Raw genomic sequence first — 24,782 nt, forward strand, 5'->3', positions numbered from 1 at the left:
ACAATATTTGTTCTTCCTATCCAGGAGCATGAAATCTTTTTCCATTTTTCATAAACTTTCTAGTTTTCAGTGTACAGATTTTCACCTCTTTGGTTGGATTTATTCCTAGGTATTTTATGGTTTTTGGTGTAATGGTAAATGGGATCAATTCCTTGATTTCTCTTTCTGTTCTTCATTATTGGTGTATAGGAATGCAACCAATTTCTGTTCATTGATTTTATATCCTGCAACTTAGCTGAATTCATCGATCAGTTCTAGCAGTTTTTTCATGGAATCTTTTGGGTTTTCCATATAGAGTATCATGTCATCTGCGAAGAGTGTAAGTTTGACCTCCTCTTGGCCAATTTGGATGCCTTTTATTTCTTTGTGTTGTCAGAAGTGCAGTCTTTTTTTTCAATATATAAAATTTATTGTCAGATTGGTTTCCATACAACACCCAGTGCTCATCCCAAAAGGTGCCCTCCTCAATAACCATCACCCACTCTCCCCTCCTTCTCACCCCCCATCAACCCTCAGTTTGTTCTCAGTTTTTAAGAGTCTCTTATGCTTTGGCTCTCTCCCACTCTAACCTCTTTTTTTTTTTTCCTTCCCCTCCCCCATGGGTTTCCGTTAAGTTTCTCAGGATACACATAACAGTGAAAACATATGGTATCTGTCTTTCTCTGTATGGCTTATTTCACTTAGCATCACACTCTCCAGTTCCATCCACGTGGCTACAAAGGGCCATATTTCCTTCTTTCTCATTGCCATGTAGTACTCCATTGTGTATATAAACCACAATTTCTTTATCCATTCATCAGTTGATGGACATTTAGGTTCTTTCCATAATTTGGCTATTGTTGAGAGTGCTGCTATAAACATTGGGGTACAAGTGCCCCTATGCATCAGTACTCCTGTATTCCTTGGGTAAATTCCTAGCAGTGCTATTGCTGGGTCATAGGGTAGGTCTATTTTTAATTTTCTGAGGAACCTCCACACTGCTTTCCAGAGTGGCTGCACTAATTTGCATTCCCACCAACAGTGCAAGAGAGTTCCCCTTTCTCCACATCCTCTTCAGCATCTATAGTCTCCTGATTTGTTCATTTTGGCCACTCTGACTGGCGTGAGGTGATATCTGAGTGTGGTTTTGATTTGTATTTCCCTGATGAGGAGCGATGTTGAGCATCTTTTCATGTGCCTGTTGGCCATCCGGATGTCCAGAAGTGCAGTCTTTTGATTTGACATCTGAGCTGGGATACACAGCACAGCACTCCAGAATGAAGAGAGAGCCCACAAGCTGGAAGAAGGACCTTAAGAAACACCCAGATAACTTTTGTTTCGGTATTTCTGTTATCCTCCCCCTCCCTAACACCCATCACCAACACCAACTTGTGTCCAAAGATGGTTTTTTAAAAATTCTGTGATTTCTCTTCTCCCTTTACAAGAAGCTCTTTCCTATTCCCTGTCCTAAAAGGATAAACAAAGAACTCTTCTTACAAGAGAAGTCTGTCTTGCTCACAGTGTTGTACATTTTGATGTGTTTTGATGTGTTTTGATGACTTTGTAAGGGTGAAATTGTAGTGTAGGGCTAACGTGTAGCTTGAGAGATAACAGCTTTGTGTTGACACTGTAGCTTGAAAAATAACAGCTTTGTTCTGACACTGAAGGTTAAGAGATAACAGCCTTGCTTTACTCTTGTAAATTAGGCTTCCCAATGAAGGAAACAAAAGTTCAAAGAAAAGAGCATCAGAGGCAGGGTCAAGGAGATCCACTGGTTGCAACTTAATGGCAGAAAGTCTAAAATAATCACCTCATCCGGGAACTGTTTCTAACTCATCTGGGAACTGTTTCTAACTCATCTGGGAACTATTTCTCTGTTTTGTTCCCAGGTGATGATAAAACGATGTAATCGGCTATAAAAACTCTGTACCCCGGCTGTTCGAAGCCGCACTCTGATAAAGAGTGTTGGTCCCAATCGGTTGGCCTTGACTCTCATTGCAATAAACTTTGTTGTGAGTGTCACTGGTGCCCGTAGCATTCTGTTTCAGGAGTCGTGTGAATGCAACAACTTCCCGTCAGAGGAGCCTGTCCTGAACAACTAGCATTTTCAGCCCGTCCTTGTCAAAGTTTTCTCCAGTAATTTTGTTAGGAAACACTATTCAGGAAGAAAATTGGTTTTATGGAAGATTCATGAATCAGGCAGCATCTCATCCTGCAAATAGGGGGGCTCTCCACTGAGCTACAGAAGAAAGGTCTTTAAAGGCAGGGAGAGGGCATTAAAAGAGAAGACAAAGAAAGGAATTTATTAGCAAGGAATGCGGTGTTTAGGCAAGTCTGGCTTCTTAAGGGGAGTGGAAGGGGTCTGTCAGTAAATCCTCAGTATCCCAGGGGAAGGCCACCCTGAAGGAGTGCTAACAGACCACCGGAAGTGCATGATTGTGTGGAGAAAAGGGAACAATCTGAAGATGAGCCCAAATGTGGAGAGCAGAGAAGCCTTGGGAAATAGGGCAGGGAAACCAAGTGGCAAGTGTGCAGAAGAGAAGAAACTGTTGGCTACACGAGGTTGAGGCTTCCAGTACTGTCCACCTCCCTAAAACCACACATTATGTTTCTCTATGGCAGGAATTCACATTGAATGGCAACATCTAACAGAGGTCTGTGCTGCAGCCCCGGTGACCCCAGGAGCAGCTGCGGTGAGATCAGTGAGATCCAGTCCTCCTGGGCTGGGCTGAGGGAGGACAGCGAGCAGAGGGGTCTTCTTGTGCTGACAGCCAACCCTCATCCGGCTGGAGCAAAATGTTTCCACCTCTGTATCTGATCTCCTCTTCATCTCCTCTGCTTTTTCTTTCCTGTCCACCCTGTCCACTCTCTCTGGGTAAAACGCCTTTCTGTTTCTCCTCCCGTGATTTCCCTACTCCTCTTCGCTAGGGAGATGCCCTCAGGCTGTCCCAAAGTTGGAGTCTTGCATAGGGATGCTAACTAAATGATAATCTGAACTCCCATCCACATGTTTCCTTTGATAATCTTAGCCATTCTGTATTCAGTGTTCTCGGTTTCTGGAAATCTACCTGTCTCAGGCCAGGGATCTGGTTATCATGTGTGGACTCTGCATTGGGGATGGTTTTGCTAATCCTTGGAAGGAGGTGGGGACCAACTACAGATTTTGTGGAACCCAGAGCTGGAGCTTCTGCAATATCTCTTCTCTGCTCCATTGGCATTTTAAAAAGAGTATTCCAATTGACAGAGTAAATGGAAGCAGAGAGACCAGCTGGGAGACTCTGGAGGTCTGGATTCTGATGGTAGTGGGAGCTAGTGTGGTGGCCTTCAAAGTGGAGAGAGAAAAGTAGACAGATTTGTAGGTGGAGATCAGAGAATGTGCTGATATGGAAAGGAAAGGGAAAGCAAGGGAAGGGAAGGGAAGGGAAGAATCGAGGGCAGTTGCTAGATTTTGGGTCTAAGGGACTGGATCAATGCTGTTGGTGTCTCTGACAAATAAATGCAGTTTATAGTAGTGTCTCTAATGTTGTGAGTGTCATAACATATGCATTATGTTCACGGAGAGATGGATGGGTATAATACAGGATTCCCATTCAGGAATCAGCCTCACTCAAGGGCTGTTCTGGCAGGGTATGCCTCCTTGGAGAAACAGGCTTTCAAATATGATTCACACTTACCTTCCACCTGGTCGAGGGCGGTTCTGTGCTTTATAAATCCTGAAGATGGGGACCATATAGAGACAGTGAAGAGATATGCAATGAATTACTGAAAAGAAATGCAGAAGAGCTATATAGATGATTTGTTGTTTAACTTAAGGCACAGTTATTCTGAAAAATGTGAGAATTGTTATGCTGAGCTGGGATTACCTGTCAACTGTCCTAGGAAGTAGAATATGCTTAATCTAGTGAAGCTAAGAAAGTATAACTCTACTAATGCACTCAACTGTATCCGTTTTTTCTTTCATTAAAAATTAAAAAAATTATTCATTTGTGTGTGTGTGTGTGTGTGTGTGTGTGTGTATGTGAGAGAGAGAGAGAAAGAGAGAGAGAGAGAGAGAGAGAGAGAGAGAGAGAATGAGCATGGGAAGGGCAAAAAGAAGGAGAGGGACATGCAGAATTGGATACAGGCACCAGGCTCTGAGATGTCAGCACAGAGCCCAAAGCTAGACTGGAACCCATAAATAGTGGGATCATGACCTGAGTAGAAGTCCAGCACTCAACTGACAGACCCATTCAGGTGCCCCTCCATATTTTTAAGAAACAGAGACGGAGAAGAGAGGAAGAGGGAGACAGAGAAAGAGAGAGATAATCTTAAGCAGACTTCATGCTCAGCATGCAGCCTGATGTGGGACTCAACCCAAAAATTCTGGGATCGTGTCCTGAGCCGATATCAAGAGTCCAATGCTCAGTCGACTGAGCCACCCAGGTGCTCCGTTTCTTTAATTTTTTGTGTATCAAGAGATTTTGTAATAATCTTAGAGAAATGTCGGTATTTTCTGGCTATAATTCTTTAATGTCTTAATTTAGAATATAAAAGCTTCACTGGATTCTAAGTTAAGGTTTTTAACTTTAAATATAAATTATATTGTTCTCTCTCATGTCACAATCCCTGACAGGGTGGTTGCACACACGAAATAGAAAAAGACACTTTGTCTTTCCACACAAGCATCCCTTTTGTGCCCTGCAAGGTTGTGTTGGCCTGTGTAACCCCCATGGCTGGCTTCTTAATGGCAGAAGAAAATTTCCATTTTGAATAAAAATGGTGTGGCAGGGGTCTCCCACTGAGATGCCACCAAGTCAAATTTTGTGTTACTTGCTGCATTGCTCTTATGAGGAACAACTACCAGCAGCAGCAGCTCAGAATTCTCTTCTTAAACTACAGTATTTTGTTTCATCTTCTGTGAGCTACTTAGAGCCCACAGAAAAATCTCTTACCCAGGAAGAGTTAGAAGCTCCAGGAAATCCTGGAAAGTACTTGGGCATTCCCCAAGTATTGCAAGAGAACTTCAGGCTTTCTATAGACTTCGAATAGGCTTCTTTAGAAGCCTTCTATAGAGTTCCTGGGAGTGCAGCAGTCACTTATGGGAGGGGACCCTGGGGCAACAGAGGAGGGGTGTGTGTGAGGGGAAATGGGGGCCCCTATAAGGAATCAGCTGGAGGTCCATCCTAATGCTGTGGCTTTTGTTTCTTGATGTACCAGGGCTTAGAGACCAAGATGGAAGAGCTTCACAGCTGAGACTTGTCTTAGGGGTAAGATCGGAGCAGGGAAAAGTGCCACAGGCAACAGCATCCTCAGAGAGAAAGTGTTTCATTCCAGCATTGCGGCAACATCAGTCACCAAGACCTGTAACAAAGGGAGCAGCAGGTGGCAGGGAAGAGAAATTGTGGCCGTGGATACGCCTGTCATTTTTGACACTGAGGCACAGGATGCTGACACCTGCAAGGAGATTGCTCCCTGCATCTTCCTGACCTCCCCAGGGCCTCATGCTCTGCTCCTGGTGGTCCCGCTGGGCCAGTACATGCAGGAAGAGCACAAGGCCATGGAAAAGATCCTGCAAATGTTTGGACTCATAGCTAGGAGATACATGATTCTCTTATTCACCCGGAAAGATGACTTGGATAGCATCAATTTTCATGAATACTTAAAGGAAACACCAGAAGGTATCCAAGAGCTGGTGGGGAAGTTTAGTGATCGCTACTGCATCTTCAACAATCTGGCGACAGAAGCTGAGCAGGAGGCCCAGAGAAACCAGCTGCTGGCCCTAGTCCAGTGAGTGGTGGCTGAGCATGAAGGAAGATGCTACACGAATAAGATGTACCAAAAGGCCGAAGAGGAAATTCAGAAACAAATACAAGTGATGCAAAAACTTTACAGAGCAGAGTTAGAGAGACAGAGGGTGCAGATAAGAAGGGAGTTTGAAGACAAAGTCAGAAAGCTGGAAGATAAACTGGAGTGACAGAAATGAAGCAAAACATGGAGAGAGAATTGGCAGAGAAAGAGGTTTTCTATGTCCTAAAGCAACAAAATTCCAGTTATCAAATTGAGAGTCAATGTTGACTACTTGAATTTATCATAGGAGCACTGAAGAAGGCTTTTGTTTTTTTTCTTTCACCTGTTTATGGAAGATTAACTTGAATGAGAAGATCTCCTTATTTCCTACCCATTTTGTGCTGGCCCTCCCCAACCCCTCACCCCCCAACTCATTCACCAACCTTGGAGCACTCTTCCTTCTGTCTCTCAGACTCTCAAGACTAAGGGGTATAATCAGGTTCACTGTTGGCGATTGGTAGATATTTGATTGACTTAACAGGGGAGGGACAAATTCTCAATTTGTGGAACTCCAGAGTAGAACGTATTGATGCTCTTCTAAGAAGATGACCCCAAACTTTACCTATTTATCCTGAATAAAATCTAGATTCTTTCTAGATTGGTGTACCCTCTCCCTTTGTGACTTCTACTCACTTGTTTTTGCCTTTGGGACACAGTGATCACCTTCCCCATACAGTTTGTTAGAAAGATTGGTTCTTTGGGGTGCCTGCCTGGCTTGGTCGGTTAAGTGTCCGACTTGAGATCAGGTCATGATCTCATGGTTGTGAATTCGAGCCCCACGTGGGGCTCTGTGCTGACAGCTCAGAGCCTGGAGCCTGCTTCAGATTCTGTGTCTCCTTCTCTCTCTGCCCCTCCCCCACTTGTGCTCTGTCTCTCTCTGTCTCTCAAAAATAAATAAATTTAAATAAATAAATACAAAATAAAAAAAAAAGATTGGTTCTTTGTGTTGGATAATCTATTGATGGAGATGCTTATAGAATTCTTTCCAGATGAATGGAAATTTATTTAGTAACAGTTTTACAGAAGGATTCAAATTGTTCCTTATAAGCTGCCCACTGAAGAACAAAGAGTTGTTTGGAAAATAGACCTCTCAGAACTCAACTAAGTGAAATGCCAGAAAGAGCAGTTGAAAGACAGAGATTCAACACAGAAGAGAACTGTTTGCTGTATTCAGATATATCTACAGCAACTCTTTGACTGACTTCAATGCAACATATTTGCTGAATAACCAGTTCTTTCCTTTTCATGTGAAACTAACTGTTGCCACTTCACCTCCATCACCTCAGACCTTTATTACTTACTGCACATACCGCCCCCTCCCAGTTGAATTATTTGTTTGTTGTTATTATAATAAAAATTTTCTGTTCTCTCATATTTCTATAAAATTGGAGTGCTCTTTTTCTTGGAAAACATCTTTGCTATAATTTTCTTTATTATTTTCTTTAAAATGTATTTATTGATCTATTTGAGAGAGCATGAGCAGGGGAGAGGCAGAGATCAAGAGAATCCGAAGCAGGCTCCACACATCAGTGCAGAACCCAATGCAGGGTTGAACCCACAAACCATGAGATCATGACCAGAGCTGAAACCAAGAGTAGGATGTTCAACCGACTGAGCCTCCCAGGCACTCCACTTTTGCTACCTATTCTAAGAACACAGGGGTGAGTTTCACTTTTTGGTAAAAGTTCAAGATGATTTCGGAACTAGTCTTGGTCTACCCTCAAGATATTTCTCCTCCTTTTCCTTGGAAGTTCCCAGCCACATCCTTAAACCCTCTGCCAGTCAAACACCACATTCTCCTTGGATTCATTCATTATGCACTGATAGAAATTATGTGTAACCAAGGCTTCAGAGGCCTTTCTGGTTTTCCTGGAGCAAAAATTCCTTTTAATATATGGATAGCAGTGGGAGCGTCTTTATCCCTTTTCTACTTTTCTACTTGGTCCTTCTCACATAATCCATTCTAGCATTTCCCAAAGCACATTTACATGTTGTACCAATATGTTCTAGTAGTCATATGTGACTTATGGAAACTCTCCTTGCTCTGCCATCTTGAAATTGGCTTTTCCATGTCCAAACCCATTTTGCCCGAAGGGACATATATCTCTCCCAGTTTTCCTCAACACACATAGGTTTAGACTGTACTTTTAGTTAATCTTGAGGATAAGAGAAGCACAACACAAAGAAGCTCACAATCCCTTTAGAAATGGTCACTCAGGAGAAGGGCCAAGATGGCAGAGTAGCATGGAAGTTTTCTGCTTCTCTTGACCCTGAAATATAGGTAGATAAGCACCAAAGCATTTTTGCACACCCAGAAAATGTACCTGAGGATTAATACAACAATCTGCATAACTTGAGCCACAGAACTTGGCAGGTACGAGGCACAGAAAGGTGATTTGGGGAGAGAGAACCCAAGGAGGGTAGGGAGTTGTTTTTGCTTGTGTAGAGAAGGACAGATACAGGGGATAGAGTACAGGAAAATACTCCCCCCAAAAGCAGCTGGAGAGAAAGAGAAAGAGTGGAAACACCCATAAGGGACTGACCAGGAAACATAGAAAGGATAAAGCAGAGTTTCAATACCATTAAGGGGGACTCTATAAACAGGGGAACACAGAGTTGGAAACTCTGCAGCTCAATACTTGGCGATGCTGTGGTGGGGAGGGCGAATCCCTAGGAGCAGACAGTGAGGTCTGAGGGCTCCTCAGGCCACATGGCGAGAGGTGGTTACCCTGATAAGAGGACATTTGGTAGAGGCCGTGTGGCCTACCCACAGTAAAAGGTCCCAGCGGACTTCAGAGAACAGCTATTTGCTGGTGTTGGAACAAGGGCGTTAAGGGTGGTGAAGTCTGGCACCACATGTATGTTGTGATTTGCCATAATCTCTGAGACACTGCTGTTACATGATCACGTGAAAATTTTGTGGGGCAGGTTGGCAGTAGTAGTCTCTGGGCATCTGCAGTAGCGCCACCACACAAACGTTCCCAGGAGCCACCAGCACCTGGCCATTGCTTGGCAAGACACTTCCACAGAGGGTCAGAGTGGGTTCAAGCCCCAGGGCCCTCAGAAATGAGGAGTTTGGAAACACAGCTCCATCTGAGATAAAATTCAGAAGGGAGGTGCCACTTGATTGCTTGGTCATGGATAGTGTAGAAGTGGGGAGTGGATGGAAGCTGGAGACAAAGGACAGTTGCATGTTTGCCCGTGGGTGAGAGCACAGAGTTCTGATTCTGGAGACTGGGTACCTGGGTGACGCCATTTACACCTCTCCCATGCATGCGCATTCACGCATACACATGCCACAATGATCCACACCAGTAACCCTAGCAGCGCCATACAGTGGAGAACAGAGCCATTACACCAAGCCCCATCCAACTGCGCTAACGAAGCTCTAGAGGACTACAACAAGTGTCTCCACCTGCTTAGTGTATTCTCTGGACTATAAAGTGCTCCAGAGTTCAACTTCTAGGGGAAACTGGATGTAATTTCTTTCATATTTCATTCTGTTTGCTGATCCATTTATTTAATATTTTTCTCTTCCTTTCTTGTTCTTGAGTACAGAAAGAAAAATTATTTTTATTTTCCATTTTTATAAAAAATATTTTCCTTAAAATTTTCTACTGCATTTTTTACTTCTTTTGTAAATTTTTACTCTATTTTACTTTCGTAATTTCATTTTATTCAATTTTATTGTATTCTTTATAAAAAATATTTTCGGGGTGCCTGGGTGGCGCAGTCGGTTAAGCGTCCAACTTCGGACAGGTCACGATCTCGCAGTCTGTGAGTTCGAGCCCCGCGTCAGGCTCTGGGCTGATGGCTCGGAGCCTGGAGCCTGTTTCCGATTCTGTGTCTCCCTCTCTCTCTGCCCCTCCCCCGTTCATGCTCTGTCTCTCTCTGTCCCCCCCCCCAAAAAAAGTTGAAAAAAAATTTATAAAAAATATTTTCAAATGTTTCCTACTTTTTTCCCCTTCTTTTTCTTTTCTTTTCTTTCCCCTTTTCCTCTGTTACATCAAGCTCCTTTCAACAATCAGACCAAAACACACTTAGGACCTAACATCCTTTATGTGATATTTTTGTATTGTTTTTAATTTTTAATTTTTCTTTTATTAATCCTTTTCTTCCTAAACAAAGGAATTCACCCCCAAAAAAGAACAGGAAGCAATGACAGCCAAGGACTTAACACAGATATAAGCAAAATGTCTGAACCAAAATTTAGAATCTCGATCCTATGAATACTAGCTGAAGCTTAAAAAAGCATAGAATCCCTTTCTGTTGAGATAAAAGAATTAAAATTTGTCAGTACTAAATTAAAAATGCTAGAACTGAGATACATCTCAAAAGGTTGCCACGGCGGCAAGGATGGATGAAGCAGAGTAGCAAATCAGCGATGTAGAGGACAAACTTCTGTTGAATAATGAAGCAGGAAAAAAAAAAGAGGGAAACGAAGGCAAAAGAGTATGATATAAGATTTAGAGAACTCAGAGACTTATTAAAGAGGAAAAACATCTGAATAATAGGGGCCCCAGTAGATGAGAGAGAAAAAGGGGTAGAAAATTTATGTGAACAAATCATTGCAGAAAACTTTCCTAACCTAGGGAAAGACACAGACATCAAAATACAGGAAGCACAGAGAACTCCCATTAGATTCAACAAAAATCAAAGATCAACAAGGCTTATCATAATCAAATCACAAAATACACAGACGAGGAAAGAATTATGAAATCAGCAAGGGAAAAAAGTCATTAACCTACATGGGAAGCCAGATCTGGTTCTCAGCAGACTTATCCACAGAAAGTTGGCAGGCCAATAAGGAGTGGCAGGATATATTCAATGTGCTGAATCAGAAAAATATGCAGCCAGGAATTCTTTATCCAGCAAGACTGTCATTCAAAATAGAAGGAGAGATAAAGAGTTTCCCAGACAAATGAAAAATAAAGAAGTTTGCGACTACCAAACCAGCCCTGCAAGAAATTTTAAGTGGGATTATCTGAGGGGAGAAAAGATGAACCAAAACAAAAAAAGACCAAAAGCAACAAAGACTAGAAAGGACCAAAGAACATCCCCAGAAACTCAAACTCTACAGACAACAAAATGGCAATAAATTCATAAATTTCAGTACTCACTCTAAATGTCAGTGGACTAAATGTTCCAATCAAAAGACATAGGGTAACAGAATGGATAAGAAAACAAGATCAATCTTTATGCTGTTTGCAAGAGACCTATTTTAGACCTAAAGTAACCTTCAGATAGAAAGTAAGGGGATGGAGAACCATCTATCATGCTAATGGTCTCCAAAAGAAAGCCAGAGTAGCCATCCTTATATCAGACAATCTAGATTTCAAAATAAAGACAGCAACAAGAGATGAAGGAGGGCATTATATAATAATTAAGGGGTCTATCCACGAAGAAGACCTAACGATTGTAAACGTTTATGCCTCCATCATGAAAGCACCCAAATATAGAAACCAATTAATCACAACCATAAAGAAACTCATTGATAATAATACCATAAGAGTAGGGGACTTCAATGCCCCACTTACAGCAATAAACAGATCATCTAAGCAGAAAACCAATGAAACAGTGGCTTTGAATGACACACTGGACCTGTGGACTTAACAGATATATTCAGAACATGTCATCCCAAAGCAGCAGAATACACATTCTTCTCAAGTGCACATGGAACATGCTCCAGAATAGATCACATATGGGACAAAAATCAGCCCTCAACAAGTACAAAAAGATCGAGATCATACCGTGCATATTTTCAGACTACAGCACTATGAAACTCGAAATCAACCACAAGGAAAATTTGGAAAGACAACACATACTTGGAGAGTAAAGAACGTCCTGCTAAAGAATGAATGGCTTAACCAAGAAGTTAAAGAGGAGATTAAAAGTACATGGAAGCCAATGAACATAACACCACAGCCCAAAACCTCTGGAACTCAACAAATGTGGTTATAAGAGGGAAGTATATAGCAATCCAGGCCTTCCTAAAGAAGGAAGAAAGGTCTCAGGTACACAACCTAACCTTACACCTTAAACAACTGGAAATAGAACAGCAAATAAACCCCAAACCAGCAGGAGATGGGAATAATAAAGGGCAAAGCAGAAATCAATGCTATGAAAAACAAAAACAAAAAACGGTAGAACAGATCAATGAAACCAGAAGCTGGTTCTTTGAAAGAATTAACAAAATTGATAAACCCTTAGCCAGTTTGATCAAAGAGAAAAAGGAAAAAATGCAAATAAATAAAATCAAGAATGAAAAAGGAGAGATCACAACCAACACAGCAGAAATACAAACAATAATAGGCAAATATTAGGAACAATTATATGCCAATAAATTGGGCCATCTGGAAGAAATGGACAAATTCCTAGAAACATATAAACTACCAAGACTGAAATAAGAAGAAATAGAAAATTTGAACAGACCCATAGCCAGTAAAGAAATTGAATTAGTAATCAAAAATCTCCCTACAAACAGGAGTCCAGGGCTGTAGGGCTTTCCAGGGGAATTCTACCAAACATTTAAAGAAGAGTTAACACTTATTCTTTTGAAGCTTTTCTAAAAAATAGAAATGGAAGGAAAGCTTCCAAACTCAATCTATGAGGCCAGCATTATCTTGATTCCCAAACCAGACAAAGATCCCACTAAAACGAGAACTACAGACCAATTTCCCTGGTGAATATGGATGTGAAAATTTCCAACAAGATACTAGCCAACTGGACCCAACAATACATTAGAATAATTATTCAGTACGATCCATGGGATTTATACCTGGGATGCAGGCCTTGTTCAATATCCACAAACCAATCAATGTGATACATCACATCAATAAAAGAAAGGAAAACAGTCACATGACCCTCTCAATAGATGCAGAGAAAACATTTGACACAATACAGCATCCTTTCTTTATAAAAACCCTCAAGAAAGTAGGGATAGAAGAATCATACCTCAAGATCATAAAAGCTATATACAAAAGACCCACTGCTGATATCATCCTCAATGGTGAAAAACTGAGAGCTTTCTCCCTAAGGTCAGGAGAAGGACAAGGATGTCCACTATTGCTAGTGTTATTCAACACAGTATTGGAAGCCCTAGCCTTAGCAATCAGACAACACAAAGGAATAAAAGGCATCCAAATTGGCAAGGAGGAAGTCAAACTTTCACTCTTTGCAGATGATATGATACTCTATATGGAAAACCTAAAAGATTCCTCCAAAGAATTCTTAGGACTGATATATGAATTCAAAAGTCACAGGATATAAAATCAATGCACAGAAATCGATTGCATATCTATATACCAGTTATGAAGCAACAGAAAGAGAAATCAAGGAATCAATCCCATTTACAATTGCACCAAAACCCATAAAATACCTAGGAATAAACCTAACCAAAGAGGTGATAAATCTATACACTGAAAATTATAGAAAGCTTATGAAAGAAATTGAAGAAGACACAAAAAATGGAAAAATATTCCATGTTCATGCAATGGAATAACAAATATTGTTAAAATGTTGATAGTACCCCAACAATCTACATATTCAATGCAATCCCTAACAAAATAACACAAGCATTTTTACAAAGCTGGAACAAACAATCCTAAAATTTGTATGGAAACATAAAAGACCCTGAATAGCCAAAGCAATCTTGAGAAAGAAAAGAAAAGCTGGAGGCATCACAATTCCAGATTTCAAGATGTATTATATAAAACTGTAATAATCAACACAGTATGGCACAAAGATATAAAACAGATGAACATAAGGGAAAGGAAGCAAAAAATAATATAAAAACAGGGAGAGGGACAAAACCTAAGAGACTCTTAAATATGGAGAACAAACAGAGGGTTTCTGGAGGGGTTGTGGATGGGGGGATGGGCTAAATGGGTAAAAGGCATTAAGGAAGACACTTGTTGGGATGAGCACTGGGTGTTATATATAGGAGATGAGTCACTGGATTCTATTCCTGAAATAATTATTGCACTATATGCTAACTAAGGAATGAAAATTTTAAAAAGAAGTAATAATTAAAAAAAAAGAAATAGTCACTCAGATTGAGATAGATTTGGTTTCACTGTAGAATGTGCATACACTTTGCATCTACTGTTTTCATTATTGGAATTTTAGCCAAAGTTCCATTATGAATTTAACATCCTACTGTATTATAACCTTCTGTGAGCAAATATTTAAACAAAGAGACACACATACCTCCCAATAAAAAGTAAATACAGGTTTAATCTGAAAAAAAATGTCTTTAACTGCAGCAATTCTTTCCTAAGTACATTCAATTATTGTCACCTTTGCATTCAGGTTAATGCTGTAGATGAGGCAAAGCCAAAGGTTCTACTCCTGAGAAGCACTAGGGAGATGAGAGTCCCACGTGAAATACCCTGAGAAGGGCACCTGAGGGGTTCAGTCAATTAAGTGTCCATCTTCGGCTCAGGTGATGATTGCACAGTTCATGAGTATGAGCCCTGCATGGGCTCTGTGCTGAGGGCTTGGAGCCTGGAGCTTGCTTCAGATTCTGTGTCTCCCTCTCTCCCTGCCCCTCCCCAACTCATGCTCTGTCTCTGTCTCTGTCTCTCTCAAAAATAAAATAAACATTAAAAAATATTGAAATACCTTGAGAGCAGTGATGCCCATTTGTCTCCCATGGCAGAATGCAGGTAGAAAGTCCTTGATAGATATTACACATGGTGGTTCACACAATAGGAGAATGACATGTGCGACACATTCACTTCTCTCCAGCTTTAAGAGTTTATATCTATTTACCCATTCATTAACATTCATTGATTGTTTTACTTCAGGGTAGATTTTATACCATAATACTACAATGAGAATCTAAGAGCACCTGGCTGGCTCAGTCGGTTGAGTGACTGCCTTTGATTTCAGCTCAGGTCATGATCACACCATTGGTGGGCTGGGGACCCATATCGGGCTCTACGCTGACAGCTTGGAGCCTGCTTGGGATTCTCTCTCTCCCTCTCTTTCTGCCCCTCCCCTGCTTGTGCTCACTCTCTCTTTCCTCCATTTCAAAGTAAATAAATAAACAAAACAACAACAAATGAGTACACTGAGAATTTAGAGATAAGTAAAACAAAGTCCCTTTGGAGACTGGCTTCACTCACTCAGCATAAAAACTTTGAGAATCATCCATGTGGTGTGTGTCCATAGCTTGTCTTCTTTAATTGCTGACTAGGATTCCATCTTATGGATGCACCACAGTTTATCACTTCTTTTTTATTTAGTCTTATGCCCATAATTGATTGCTCTTATCTCATTGCATTGGCTAAGACGTCTATCACGATGTTGAATAGTAAAGAATGGACATGGCTTGCTTTGTTCCTAAATATATCTTCAGTGATTCCCAGTTAAGTAAGTGAGATATTGAATTACAGTAGTATACAATTTGTATTTGTGTGTGTATAAATATTTTAAACAAGTATTCTCCACTTTTTATAAAAGTTTTTAAAATTTATTTTGAGAAAGAGAGAGAGAGAGGGAGGGAGAGTGAGCATGTGTGAGCAGGGGAGTGGCAGAGAGAGGAAGAGAGAATCCCAAGCAGGCTCCACACTGTCCCAAAGAGTCAGATGCGCTACTCAATCCCAAGAACTGTGAGATCATGACCTGAGCTGAAATTGAGTCAGACATGTAACCAACTGACCCACCCAGGTGCCCCTGTCTACTCTTTTCTTGAGTGAATAGCTATTATATTATTTATCATGAATAGCTGTTAAATTTTTTCAAAGGCTTTCACAAGTCATCTATGGAAATAACCTTATGATTATTTTTCCTTAAGTCTATTGATAAGGTGAATGACATTAATAGATTTTCCAATAATGAATCAATTTTTCATTTATGTTTAAGAATGTGGTGTTGGAGTCTATTTGCTAGTATTTTATTTGGTATTTTTGTTTTGATACTCATGAGAGATATTGGTTTATAGTTTCATCTTTTTGTATGGTCTTTATCAAGCTTAGGTATCAATGCTATACTTCTTTTGAAAACGCAGTTAGGGAAATTTCCCTTCATTTCCAATGTTCTGCAACAATTTAAAGAGCACTGGGACTATCTGAATGTTGAAGGTTCAGAAGAACTCCCATGCAAAACCATCTGGCCTTGGTACTTACTTTGTGGTGTGGTCCCTGAATGGCTTTCTCAATCTCTTCCATGTAAATTGGTCTATTTCACCTTCATCTGTCTAGTGGAAATAGTTTTGCTAATCTGTATTTCCCCAGGAAAGTTATCCATTTCATCCAGATCTTCACATTTCTTTGCAAAGAAGTCTTAAATTTTAAAAATTTCTTCTGGGGGCGCCTGGGTGGCGCAGTCGGTTAAGCGTCTGACTTCAGCCAGGTCACGATGTCGCGGTCCGTGAGTTCGAGCCCCGCGTCGGGCTCTGGGCTGATGGCTCAGAGCCTGGAGCATGTTTCCCATTCTGTGTCTCCCTCTCTCTCTGCCCCTCCCCCGTTCATGCTCTGTCTCTCTCTATCCCAAAAATAAATAAACGTTGAAAAAAAATTAAAAATAAAAATAAAAAAAATAAAAATTTCTTCTGATTTAGTTGTCACAACCTCTTATCATATTGAAAATTTTATTTGTGTCCTTTTCCCCTTTTCTTATCCAAAAAGATGAGTAGTTTATTTTTTTTCAACAAACCAGAGTTTTAATTTATTAATTAGGCCCTGTATGTTTTATTCCCCACCACATTAATTTTTGTTTTTATCTTTATTATTTCCATACTTTCCTTTAGTTTACTTCCTTTTCATGGGTATTTTTTGGTGTGGGAATTGAATTTATTAATTTTCATTCTTCTATTCTTATTGGAGAAGTTTTGGGCGTGCTTCATTTTCCTTCCCTCATTTCTTTGTTTTTCAAAAATATTTATTTATTTTAAAGTGTACTTATTTATATTGAGAAAGTAGAGAGAGTATGAGTGGGGGAGGGGCAGAGAGAGAGTGAGACTCAGAATCTGAACAGGCTCCAGGCTCTGAGCTGTCAGCACAGAGCCCAACGTGGGGCTTGAATCTATGAAGCGTGGGATCATGACCTGAGCTGAAGTCAGACACTTAATCCACTGAGCCACCCATGTGCCCCAAGCAATGTCAAGATTTAAACACTTTACAGAATCTCAAACATTTACTGATGTCAGGCACTGCATTTTACAGGGGAAGCACTTGGACTCACCCCATATATGGCAGTGAGTAAATAATTGCTGACCTGTAACTATGCTCTACGAGTTATGCATTCCAGCCCAGTGATCTTTCTCAAAATTTTCATCAATATTCCAGCTATAAAGAACAGCAATCTACAGAACAAACTGCACATTCTAACGAGAAAGCAGTAAAACAAGTTGCACACTCTGTACAATGGACACAATAACAGAACTGGGAATTTGGCGAACAAATGAATACAAAATAAAATAAAGACGAATGTTTTGATTAGGCCTTGTTTCAGGGCATTTGATTCAGCTGAGTAACGTCTCTGAATTTGCATGTACTTCACAAGATCTCTTTTGAAATCCTTGAACCTTTCCTCTGACCACACAGGTCCACATTCTGATGCTGTTACTAGGCTGTAGAGCCCATTGGTATAGTGGTCACCCCTTTTTTCCAACACCAGGTCCTCAATCACATCCATTAGCTCCCTCACTTGGCCATCCCGCTCACTCCCTGTAGCACAGTTGTTAAAGGCACACACTCTGCCCCCACATGCTGCCACCACCTTGCACAGGGCTTTGTTATCTGTGTCGCGGATGTAATCCGTCACGGATTCTCCCTCCAGGTCTTCCTTGTGGGTGAAGAGGACAATTGTGTGTCTCATGGCATCTTCTCCAAAGATCTCCTTCACCCTCTGCACAGCCTGCTGGTCCTGGTCGGTGAATCGGCCCAGCTGGGCCACCAGGAGCAGCACATGGGGTCCTGGTGCAGAGAGTAAGTAGCATCTCCACACCTCTTTGTACAAGGAATCAGAGTGGTCCTTCCCAGAAAACATATCCGGTGTGTCAATAATGACCATCTCCCTCCCTCCCCAGCTTCCCTCATGTTTACTGCAAGTCTTAGTGATGGACTGGGCACTCAGCCGCGATTCAAATGCTTGCATCCTGAGGATGCTGTTCCCTGTAGCACTTTTGCCGGTTCCTGTTTTGCCCACCAGCATGATTCTCAGCTCTGATCCTCTGGCACGTTGGTTCTTCACACATGGTTCTGTAGAGCAAGTTTACAGTGTCATGAATATACTGCTTACGCCAATGGAATATTTTTAACAATGGGAGATATTCCCACCTTATGGGCAAAGAGAATCTTCCAATACACTGTATTGATAAAACAGAAGCTAACTCCATTATCAAATAAAACAATGATTTTTAAAACATCTCAGTTTCTCTAGGAATGCCACGTTGGATCTTAGAAAAACATATTCAGGGGACAAGACGGATTTAGAAACATATGGGGCGCCTGAATGGCTCAGTTGGTTAAGTGTCCGACTTCAGCTCAAGTCATGATCTTGTGGTCTGTGAGTTCAAGCCCCGCATCGGACTTTGTGCTGACAGCTCAGAGCCTGGAGCCTGCTTCAGATTCTGTGTCTCCTTCAGTCTCTGCCCCCGCCCACCCCCACCCCTGCTCACGCTCTGTCTTTCTCTCAAAAATGAATAAATGTTAAAAAAAAGAAAAGAAACATATCTTGTCATGCAAGGCTTGCCCAAATCACCCAGTGCTGGCTGTCTAAAGTACACATTTTCTGAAGATCAGAGATGTGTAGTCAAGACTGTGAGTTCCATCTCACCGTCGGTTAAGTAACCTGACTCCGTTCCAAGGTCAGAGATGGTTCCTCTGACTTCTCTGGGCTGGACCAGGGAAATACTGAAATGAGCAGCATAAAATTTTTCTCCCTAATGAAGAAGCATCTGATAGCTTATGCTTTGCTTAGAGAGGGTAGAATGATTTTTATATAAAATAGGCAGAAAATATGGTAAAATAATCACACACACACAAGAATTCACATTCTTACCAGAATGACTGCATTCCTGTTGGTCCATTGCTATTCCTGAGGGACAGAGAGGCCAGAGACCAATAATATATATATTATATATAAATATTATTATAAATATATATTATATATGTTTATAAATATTATATATACAATGTATATGTGTATAATATATGTTATATTATACATTTATATTTATACATTTATATACTTACATTTATATTTATGTTTTTAGTTTATTAGTTCTGCATCACGAAAGACTCTTGTATTCTGAGAGCACTGTTATACCCATGGCTCGTTTGTTTACTCATAGCTGATGGGGGAGATAATTAATCTGTCTTACAGAGAAATAGAGTCCCTTGCCCAAAGTCACCCAGTGAGTTGAAAAGTGGGTTTAGTTTGTAAGCCCTACCTGCTCCTGGTCTCCACACCTACCTCTTCTCTACTTCCTCCATCGTCCCAAGACCTCCTGCTCCTCCTGCTCTCTTTGGCCTCACCCTTTCCCTCTCTCACCTTCCTCTCTAAATCTGCCTTCCCCAGATGTGAGGTTCAGTCTTTTCTTTCCTTCTCTCCTTTCCCCACCTTGCTCCCTTCTTCCCTACCTCTCCTCTCTCTCCAACCCCACCACTCTGCCTTGCAGTCCTTGCAAGAGACTCCATGAATCAAGTATACTATCTTTGAATCCAGAAATACATTTCATTCAATCCATCAATTACTTGCATTTTCTTCTTTCCTCAACAGCATGAAGAAGCCCTGGGGTCTATCCCTTTTCCTATACATCGCTTTGTTTCATCAGATAGTTTTTCTCTTTTGCTTAAAGAGCTCTTTTTCTCACAGCATATACCAAAGTGACAAGGCACAGAAAACTCATGAGCACATGGGAATGTCCAAATTCTTTTCACTGACTTTATGTTAAGGAAGCTCTGTTTGCCAGTAACATGTAAACTAAACCATACGATGTTTACAGTTCCTGTAAACTGACTATACTTCAGGCAAAGCAGTCACTCTAAATTGTTTCCCTTAAAATCAGGAAAATTGTTCTTAAAACTTTTTTTTCTTCAAGCATAGCCTGGGAAGTAGAAATCAACACTGAGGAGCTTTTCGTGAAAGTGAGCTTATCTGATTTACTGTCAAAAAAACCACAACCAAACAACAAACAACAAAAACAAAAAAACAAAAACCCAGATGACTCCTTGTTAAAACCTGTGACTTGCCAGCTCAGCTCAAAGAGAAAGAAAATAAAACAAAAGCGCAGTCTATCTTCTTCCTCTTCTCAATCTCCACAGAGACTCCCTGCTGCAAAAGAGCCCCACCATGTGCCTGTGTCTGACATTCTCATTTATGCCGCATGCACACAATAAACAGTTAAAATAGGAAATTTTAATCAGTAGTTACTTGCTATCAGGTGGACCGTGTTTTCTTGCCAGTAGTGGAACACCAGTGTTCGAATGATTTCAGCTGGACAGGAAAGAAAGGCAGGATTGCCTGCGGCAGATTTGATCCCTTCTCTGCAGGGCTGTGTCCTCACTGTTTCAAGTTTGCCCAAGTGCAAAGCCCCGCCCCTTGCGGAAGTTAAGCCTCTTTCTCACTGGTGGCAGCGACTGTTCTAAAGGCAAGTGTGGACTGGGGAGGACAAGAGCATGGAAGGGGCACCTCTAATGGGGTGCTGTGCAGAGACAGAAGTTTGCAGGAAGAAGAACCTGAGAGAAGCCCACTTCCTGAGTCAGACTGGAAGTTAACAGTCATTAACTCTTAAAGCATTTTGAAATAACTCACTCATGGCTTTCCTGGCACCCTGGCTTTTCTTTCCTGTCCAGCTCTGTAATTTCAGGGGACGCACTTCTGGGGATCAAAGATCTAGTCGTATCTACAGTAATAATTCGAGTGTGGACATTCAGGAAGAACAAACCAAAGAGTTAAAGTTGAAATTATTCAAATGCTCTTTCTTCTTATTTATGTGGCAGCCATCACAGCAGGGGAGAGAGAATATGGAGTTTACATTGCCTTCATCTCAGATTTGCAGTAACCTCATGTGGCTTTCTCTCCCAACCCACTGATGAGGAATAGTCCCACAACCCTGGCCTCACTACAGTAAGGCTGGGAAATGCAGTGGAGCCGTGGGATTTGGGTGAACATCACTACCTTGCTACACACGCTATTATTATTTTGCTTTGTATTCTTCCAGATTCGTTTCTACGCAGTTCCTTAAGTGTGCTAAAGAACAATACAATGTGGGTAACTCCTGCTTAATATCAGTAATCTATTTCTAAAAATAAGATATTCTGTGTCAAAACAGTAACAGAGACCTATTTCCTATTGTTTTATATGTAAAACAAATATAATGTAAATATAATACATCAAGCCAAAGCCTATCAATTTTCTAAATCATATATAAAATTCAGTAAGGCACTTATATATAATTAAAAAAAAATAATAAACACTTAGGGGCACCTGGGTGACCCAGTCAGTTAAGCATCCGGTTCCTGGTTTTGGCTCAGGTCATGATCTCACGGGGAGATGGGGAGATACTGGTCAAAGGTAAAAGGCTTCAGTTATAAGATGACTAAGTCTCAGGGATCTAAAGTACAGCATGATGACTATAGTTATAATTCTGGATTGTACCCTTGAAAGTTGTTGAGACAGCAGATCTGAAGCAACCTCAGCACACTCATAAAGAAGTGCAGTGAGAGTGTGTGAGGTGAACTAGCAAAGGCGGGGGTGGGGAGTGTGGAACAATCCATACCTGACGTTTGTTGCTGACTTCCAAAGTTTCATGGAAGTGATGAGTGCAAAGCAAAACAAAGGAAAGACACAATACAACAAACATACAAACAAACAAACAAACAAGAACTCCCAATTTGGATCCTTTAAAAGAGGTTAGATTTAGAGGCTTGTCCATTGAAAAGTGTGAAGAATTGTTAGCTTAACATAGCACAGGATTTGCTGCCAAGGAACTGGTTTGAACTGATGCCCAAAGTTTTAAGAAGGGTCAGTCTCATAGTATAAAAATTAATGACTAGGGGCACCTGGGTGCCTCAGTTGATTAAGCATCCCACTTCAGCACAGGTCATGATCTTGTGGTCCATGGGTTTGAGCCCCGTGTCATGCTCTGTGCTGACAGCTCAGAGTCTGGAGCCTGCTTCAGATTCTGTGACCCTCTCTCTCTCCCCCTTCCCCCTCAAAAATAAATATTCAAAAAAATTTTTTTTTAAATTAATGACTAAACTTTTAAATTAAAAAATTTTAGGGGCACCCGGGTGGCTCAGTTGGTTAGGTGTCTGACTCTTGATTTCAGCTTAGGTCATGATCCCAGGGTCATGTGATCAAGCCCCACATTAGGCTCTGTGCTGTGTGTGGAGGCTGCTTGGGATTCTCTCTCTCTCTCTCTCTCTCTCTCTCTCTCTCTCCCTCTGCCCCTGTCCCCTGCTCTCTCTCCCTAAACATTTTTTAATGTTTTATTTTATATTTTGAGAGAAAGAGAGAGAGAGACAGAGACAGAGCATGAGCAGGGGAGGAGCAGAGAGATGGAGACAGAATCCGAGGCAGGCTCCAGGCTCTGAGCTGTCAGCACAGAGCCCTACACGGGGCCTGAACCCACGAGCAATGAGATCATGACCTAAGCAGAAGTCGGACACTCAAATGACTGAACCACCCAGGCACCACCAAAAAAATTTTTTTTAAAATAAATTTTAAGTCATACAAAAGACATGAACAGAAGCATTCAATTAGATTATGGGGTTACCAGCAGCATCTCATCACCAAGGGTGGATGCTGGCAAGTGAAGGAATGCAGAGAGATGTCCATTTTGAATTTTATTCCATTGCTTTGTCTATGATCTGAGAGGATGGATCACAATCATCCCCTTCCAGAGCATCAAGTGCCATGACTTAAAGACAGTTCTTAGTTCCTTGGAATGGGACACAGACAAGTCTCAGGCATGGGTCATTCTGCTCTTTCCTATACCAGTTCATCCCCACACCATCTCAATCACTCTGAACAACCACTGTGACTGCTCTTTGACCTCCCTCCCCTCTCAGTGATTAAAGCTGACCAATAATCCCTTTAAATTCTGGACTTTACCTCAGTGTGAGGAACTAGGGAATTGAAACAACCAGGTCAAGAGTGCTGTCACCTTGGCAAAGGAGTGGAGGAGCTATCTTTGATGTTCCAGCCCCAGCAGGCACAGCATGAAGAACCTCGTAACACGGTTGACAATGAAGAAGCCACAACCGTGTGGCTCTCATCTAGCTGGATCCCAGCTCCCTGAAGCCATTCCAGTCACACCAATTGAAGTCCCAGTCTGCATGGAGGAGAAACAAGTTGTGCCCTCTGTCTCCTCCTGAATTGCTGGCACACGAAATCATGAGCATAATAAAATTGTTGTTTTATGGCACTGAGTTTTGGAGTGGTTTGTTATACAGCAAGAGAGAGTTGGGTCATCCATATAGATTCTTAGAAGTGGCATTGCTAGACAATTTGTACATGTACCTGTAATTTTGATAGATATTACTGGATTGCCTATAACAAAATGTTAACCAAATTGCATACATCAGCATTTTATTATTTCCCCATATCCATGCTCATAATTTTGTCTGCCAATCTAATAAGTGAAAAATTGTATCTTAGTGTGATGTCCTCCTTTTAAAATTTTCTTCTTAATTTTTATTTTTAGAGAGATAGAGTGCATGAACAGGGGGAGAAGGGCAGAGAGGGAGAGAATCTTTTTTTATTTTTTTAATATAATTTATTGTCAAATTGGCTTACATACAACACCCAGTGTTCATCCCAACAAGTGCCCTCCTCAATGCCCATTACCCATTTTCCCTCTCCCTCACTCCCCCATCCACCCTTAGTTTGTTCTCTATACTTAAGAGCCTCTTATGGTTTGCCTCCCTCCCTCCCTGTTTGTAAGTATTTTTTCCCCTTCCCTTCCCCCATGGTCTTCTGTTAAGCTTCTCAAGATCCACACATGAGTGAAAACATATGATATCTGTCTTTCTTTGACTGACTTATTTCACTCAGCATAATACCTTCTAGTTCCATCCATGTTGTTGCAAATGCATGATTTTATTCTTTCTCATTACCAAGTAACATTCCATTGTATATATAAACCACATCTTCTTTATCCATTCATTAGTTGACGGACATTTAGGCTCTTTCCATAATTTGGCTATTGTTGAAAGTGCTGCTATAAACATTGGGGTACACATCCCCCTCTGCATCAGCACTTCTGTATCCCTTGGGTAAATTCCAAGTAGTGCTATTGCTGGGTCATAGGGTAGTTCTATTTTTTATTTTTTTTGAGGAACCTCCATACTGTTTTCCAGAGAGGCTGTACCAGTTTGCATTCCCACCAACAGTGCAAGAGGGTTCCCCTTGAGAGAGAGAATATTAAGCAGGCTTCACACCCAGCACAGAGCCTGATATAAGGCTTGATCTGACGACCCTGAGATCATGACCTGAGCCAAAATCAAGAGTTGGATGCTCAACTGAGTCAGCCACTCAGGTGCCCCTTAATGTGATTTTTATATGCGTTACTCAATATGAATGTGGATGAAAATTTTTCATATGTGTAAGAATTGTCGTTTTTTTTTTTTATTGACTACTGTCTTATATATTTGTTGCCCATGTTTGAATTCTGTTGTTAAACGTTTTGATATTGATTTGTAGAAGTTCTTTATGGGGCCCCAAATGATCATTTTACCTCTTCCTCTTGGATTTTCTTTTTAACTTCCAATTTTGTTCATTTTTATCATGGCTGGTATCTAGAAGAATGCCATATAATCACAATGACAGTAGGCCTCCTTGTTTTATTCCTAACTTTTGTGGAAATACTTCAATGTTTCTCATTAAACAATATGTTTTGAGGTTCAGATGGAAAATTTTATTATGCTAAAAAAATAACCAGTTATTAGATGTTGAATTTTATCAAATTACCTTTCAAAATGGTGCTGGGAGAACTGGACAGCAACATGCAGAAGGTTGAAACT

At 41.0% G+C, this 24,782-nt stretch overlaps 2 protein-coding genes across 2 annotated transcripts; one reads left to right on the top strand and one right to left on the bottom strand.

The window, feature by feature from the left end:
• Positions 1 to 2,594: 2,594 nt before the first annotated feature.
• On the top strand, positions 2,595 to 6,354 carry LOC121025893 (GTPase IMAP family member 4-like). The gene is made up of 2 exons (XM_040468642.1): positions 2,595 to 2,672; positions 5,183 to 6,354. The coding sequence occupies exons 1-2, from the start codon at positions 2,595 to 2,597 to the stop codon at positions 5,747 to 5,749; spliced, it is 645 nt and encodes a 214-aa protein (XP_040324576.1). The 3' UTR covers positions 5,750 to 6,354.
• Positions 6,355 to 16,922: 10,568 nt separating this feature from the next.
• Positions 16,923 to 20,353, bottom strand: GIMAP2 (GTPase, IMAP family member 2). The gene is made up of 3 exons (XM_040468641.1): positions 20,188 to 20,353; positions 18,814 to 18,849; positions 16,923 to 18,011 (listed from the first exon to the last, which is right to left on the bottom strand). Exons 2-3 carry the CDS (start codon positions 18,839 to 18,841, stop codon positions 17,032 to 17,034), a joined length of 1,008 nt encoding a protein of 335 aa, XP_040324575.1. The 5' UTR covers positions 18,842 to 18,849; positions 20,188 to 20,353; the 3' UTR covers positions 16,923 to 17,031.
• Positions 20,354 to 24,782: the final 4,429 nt, after the last annotated feature.

Source organism: Herpailurus yagouaroundi, unplaced genomic scaffold (genome assembly GCF_014898765.1).
Source record: "Herpailurus yagouaroundi ecotype Mexico unplaced genomic scaffold, PumYag 67782, whole genome shotgun sequence".
NCBI classification, from domain to species: domain Eukaryota; kingdom Metazoa; phylum Chordata; class Mammalia; order Carnivora; family Felidae; genus Herpailurus; species Herpailurus yagouaroundi.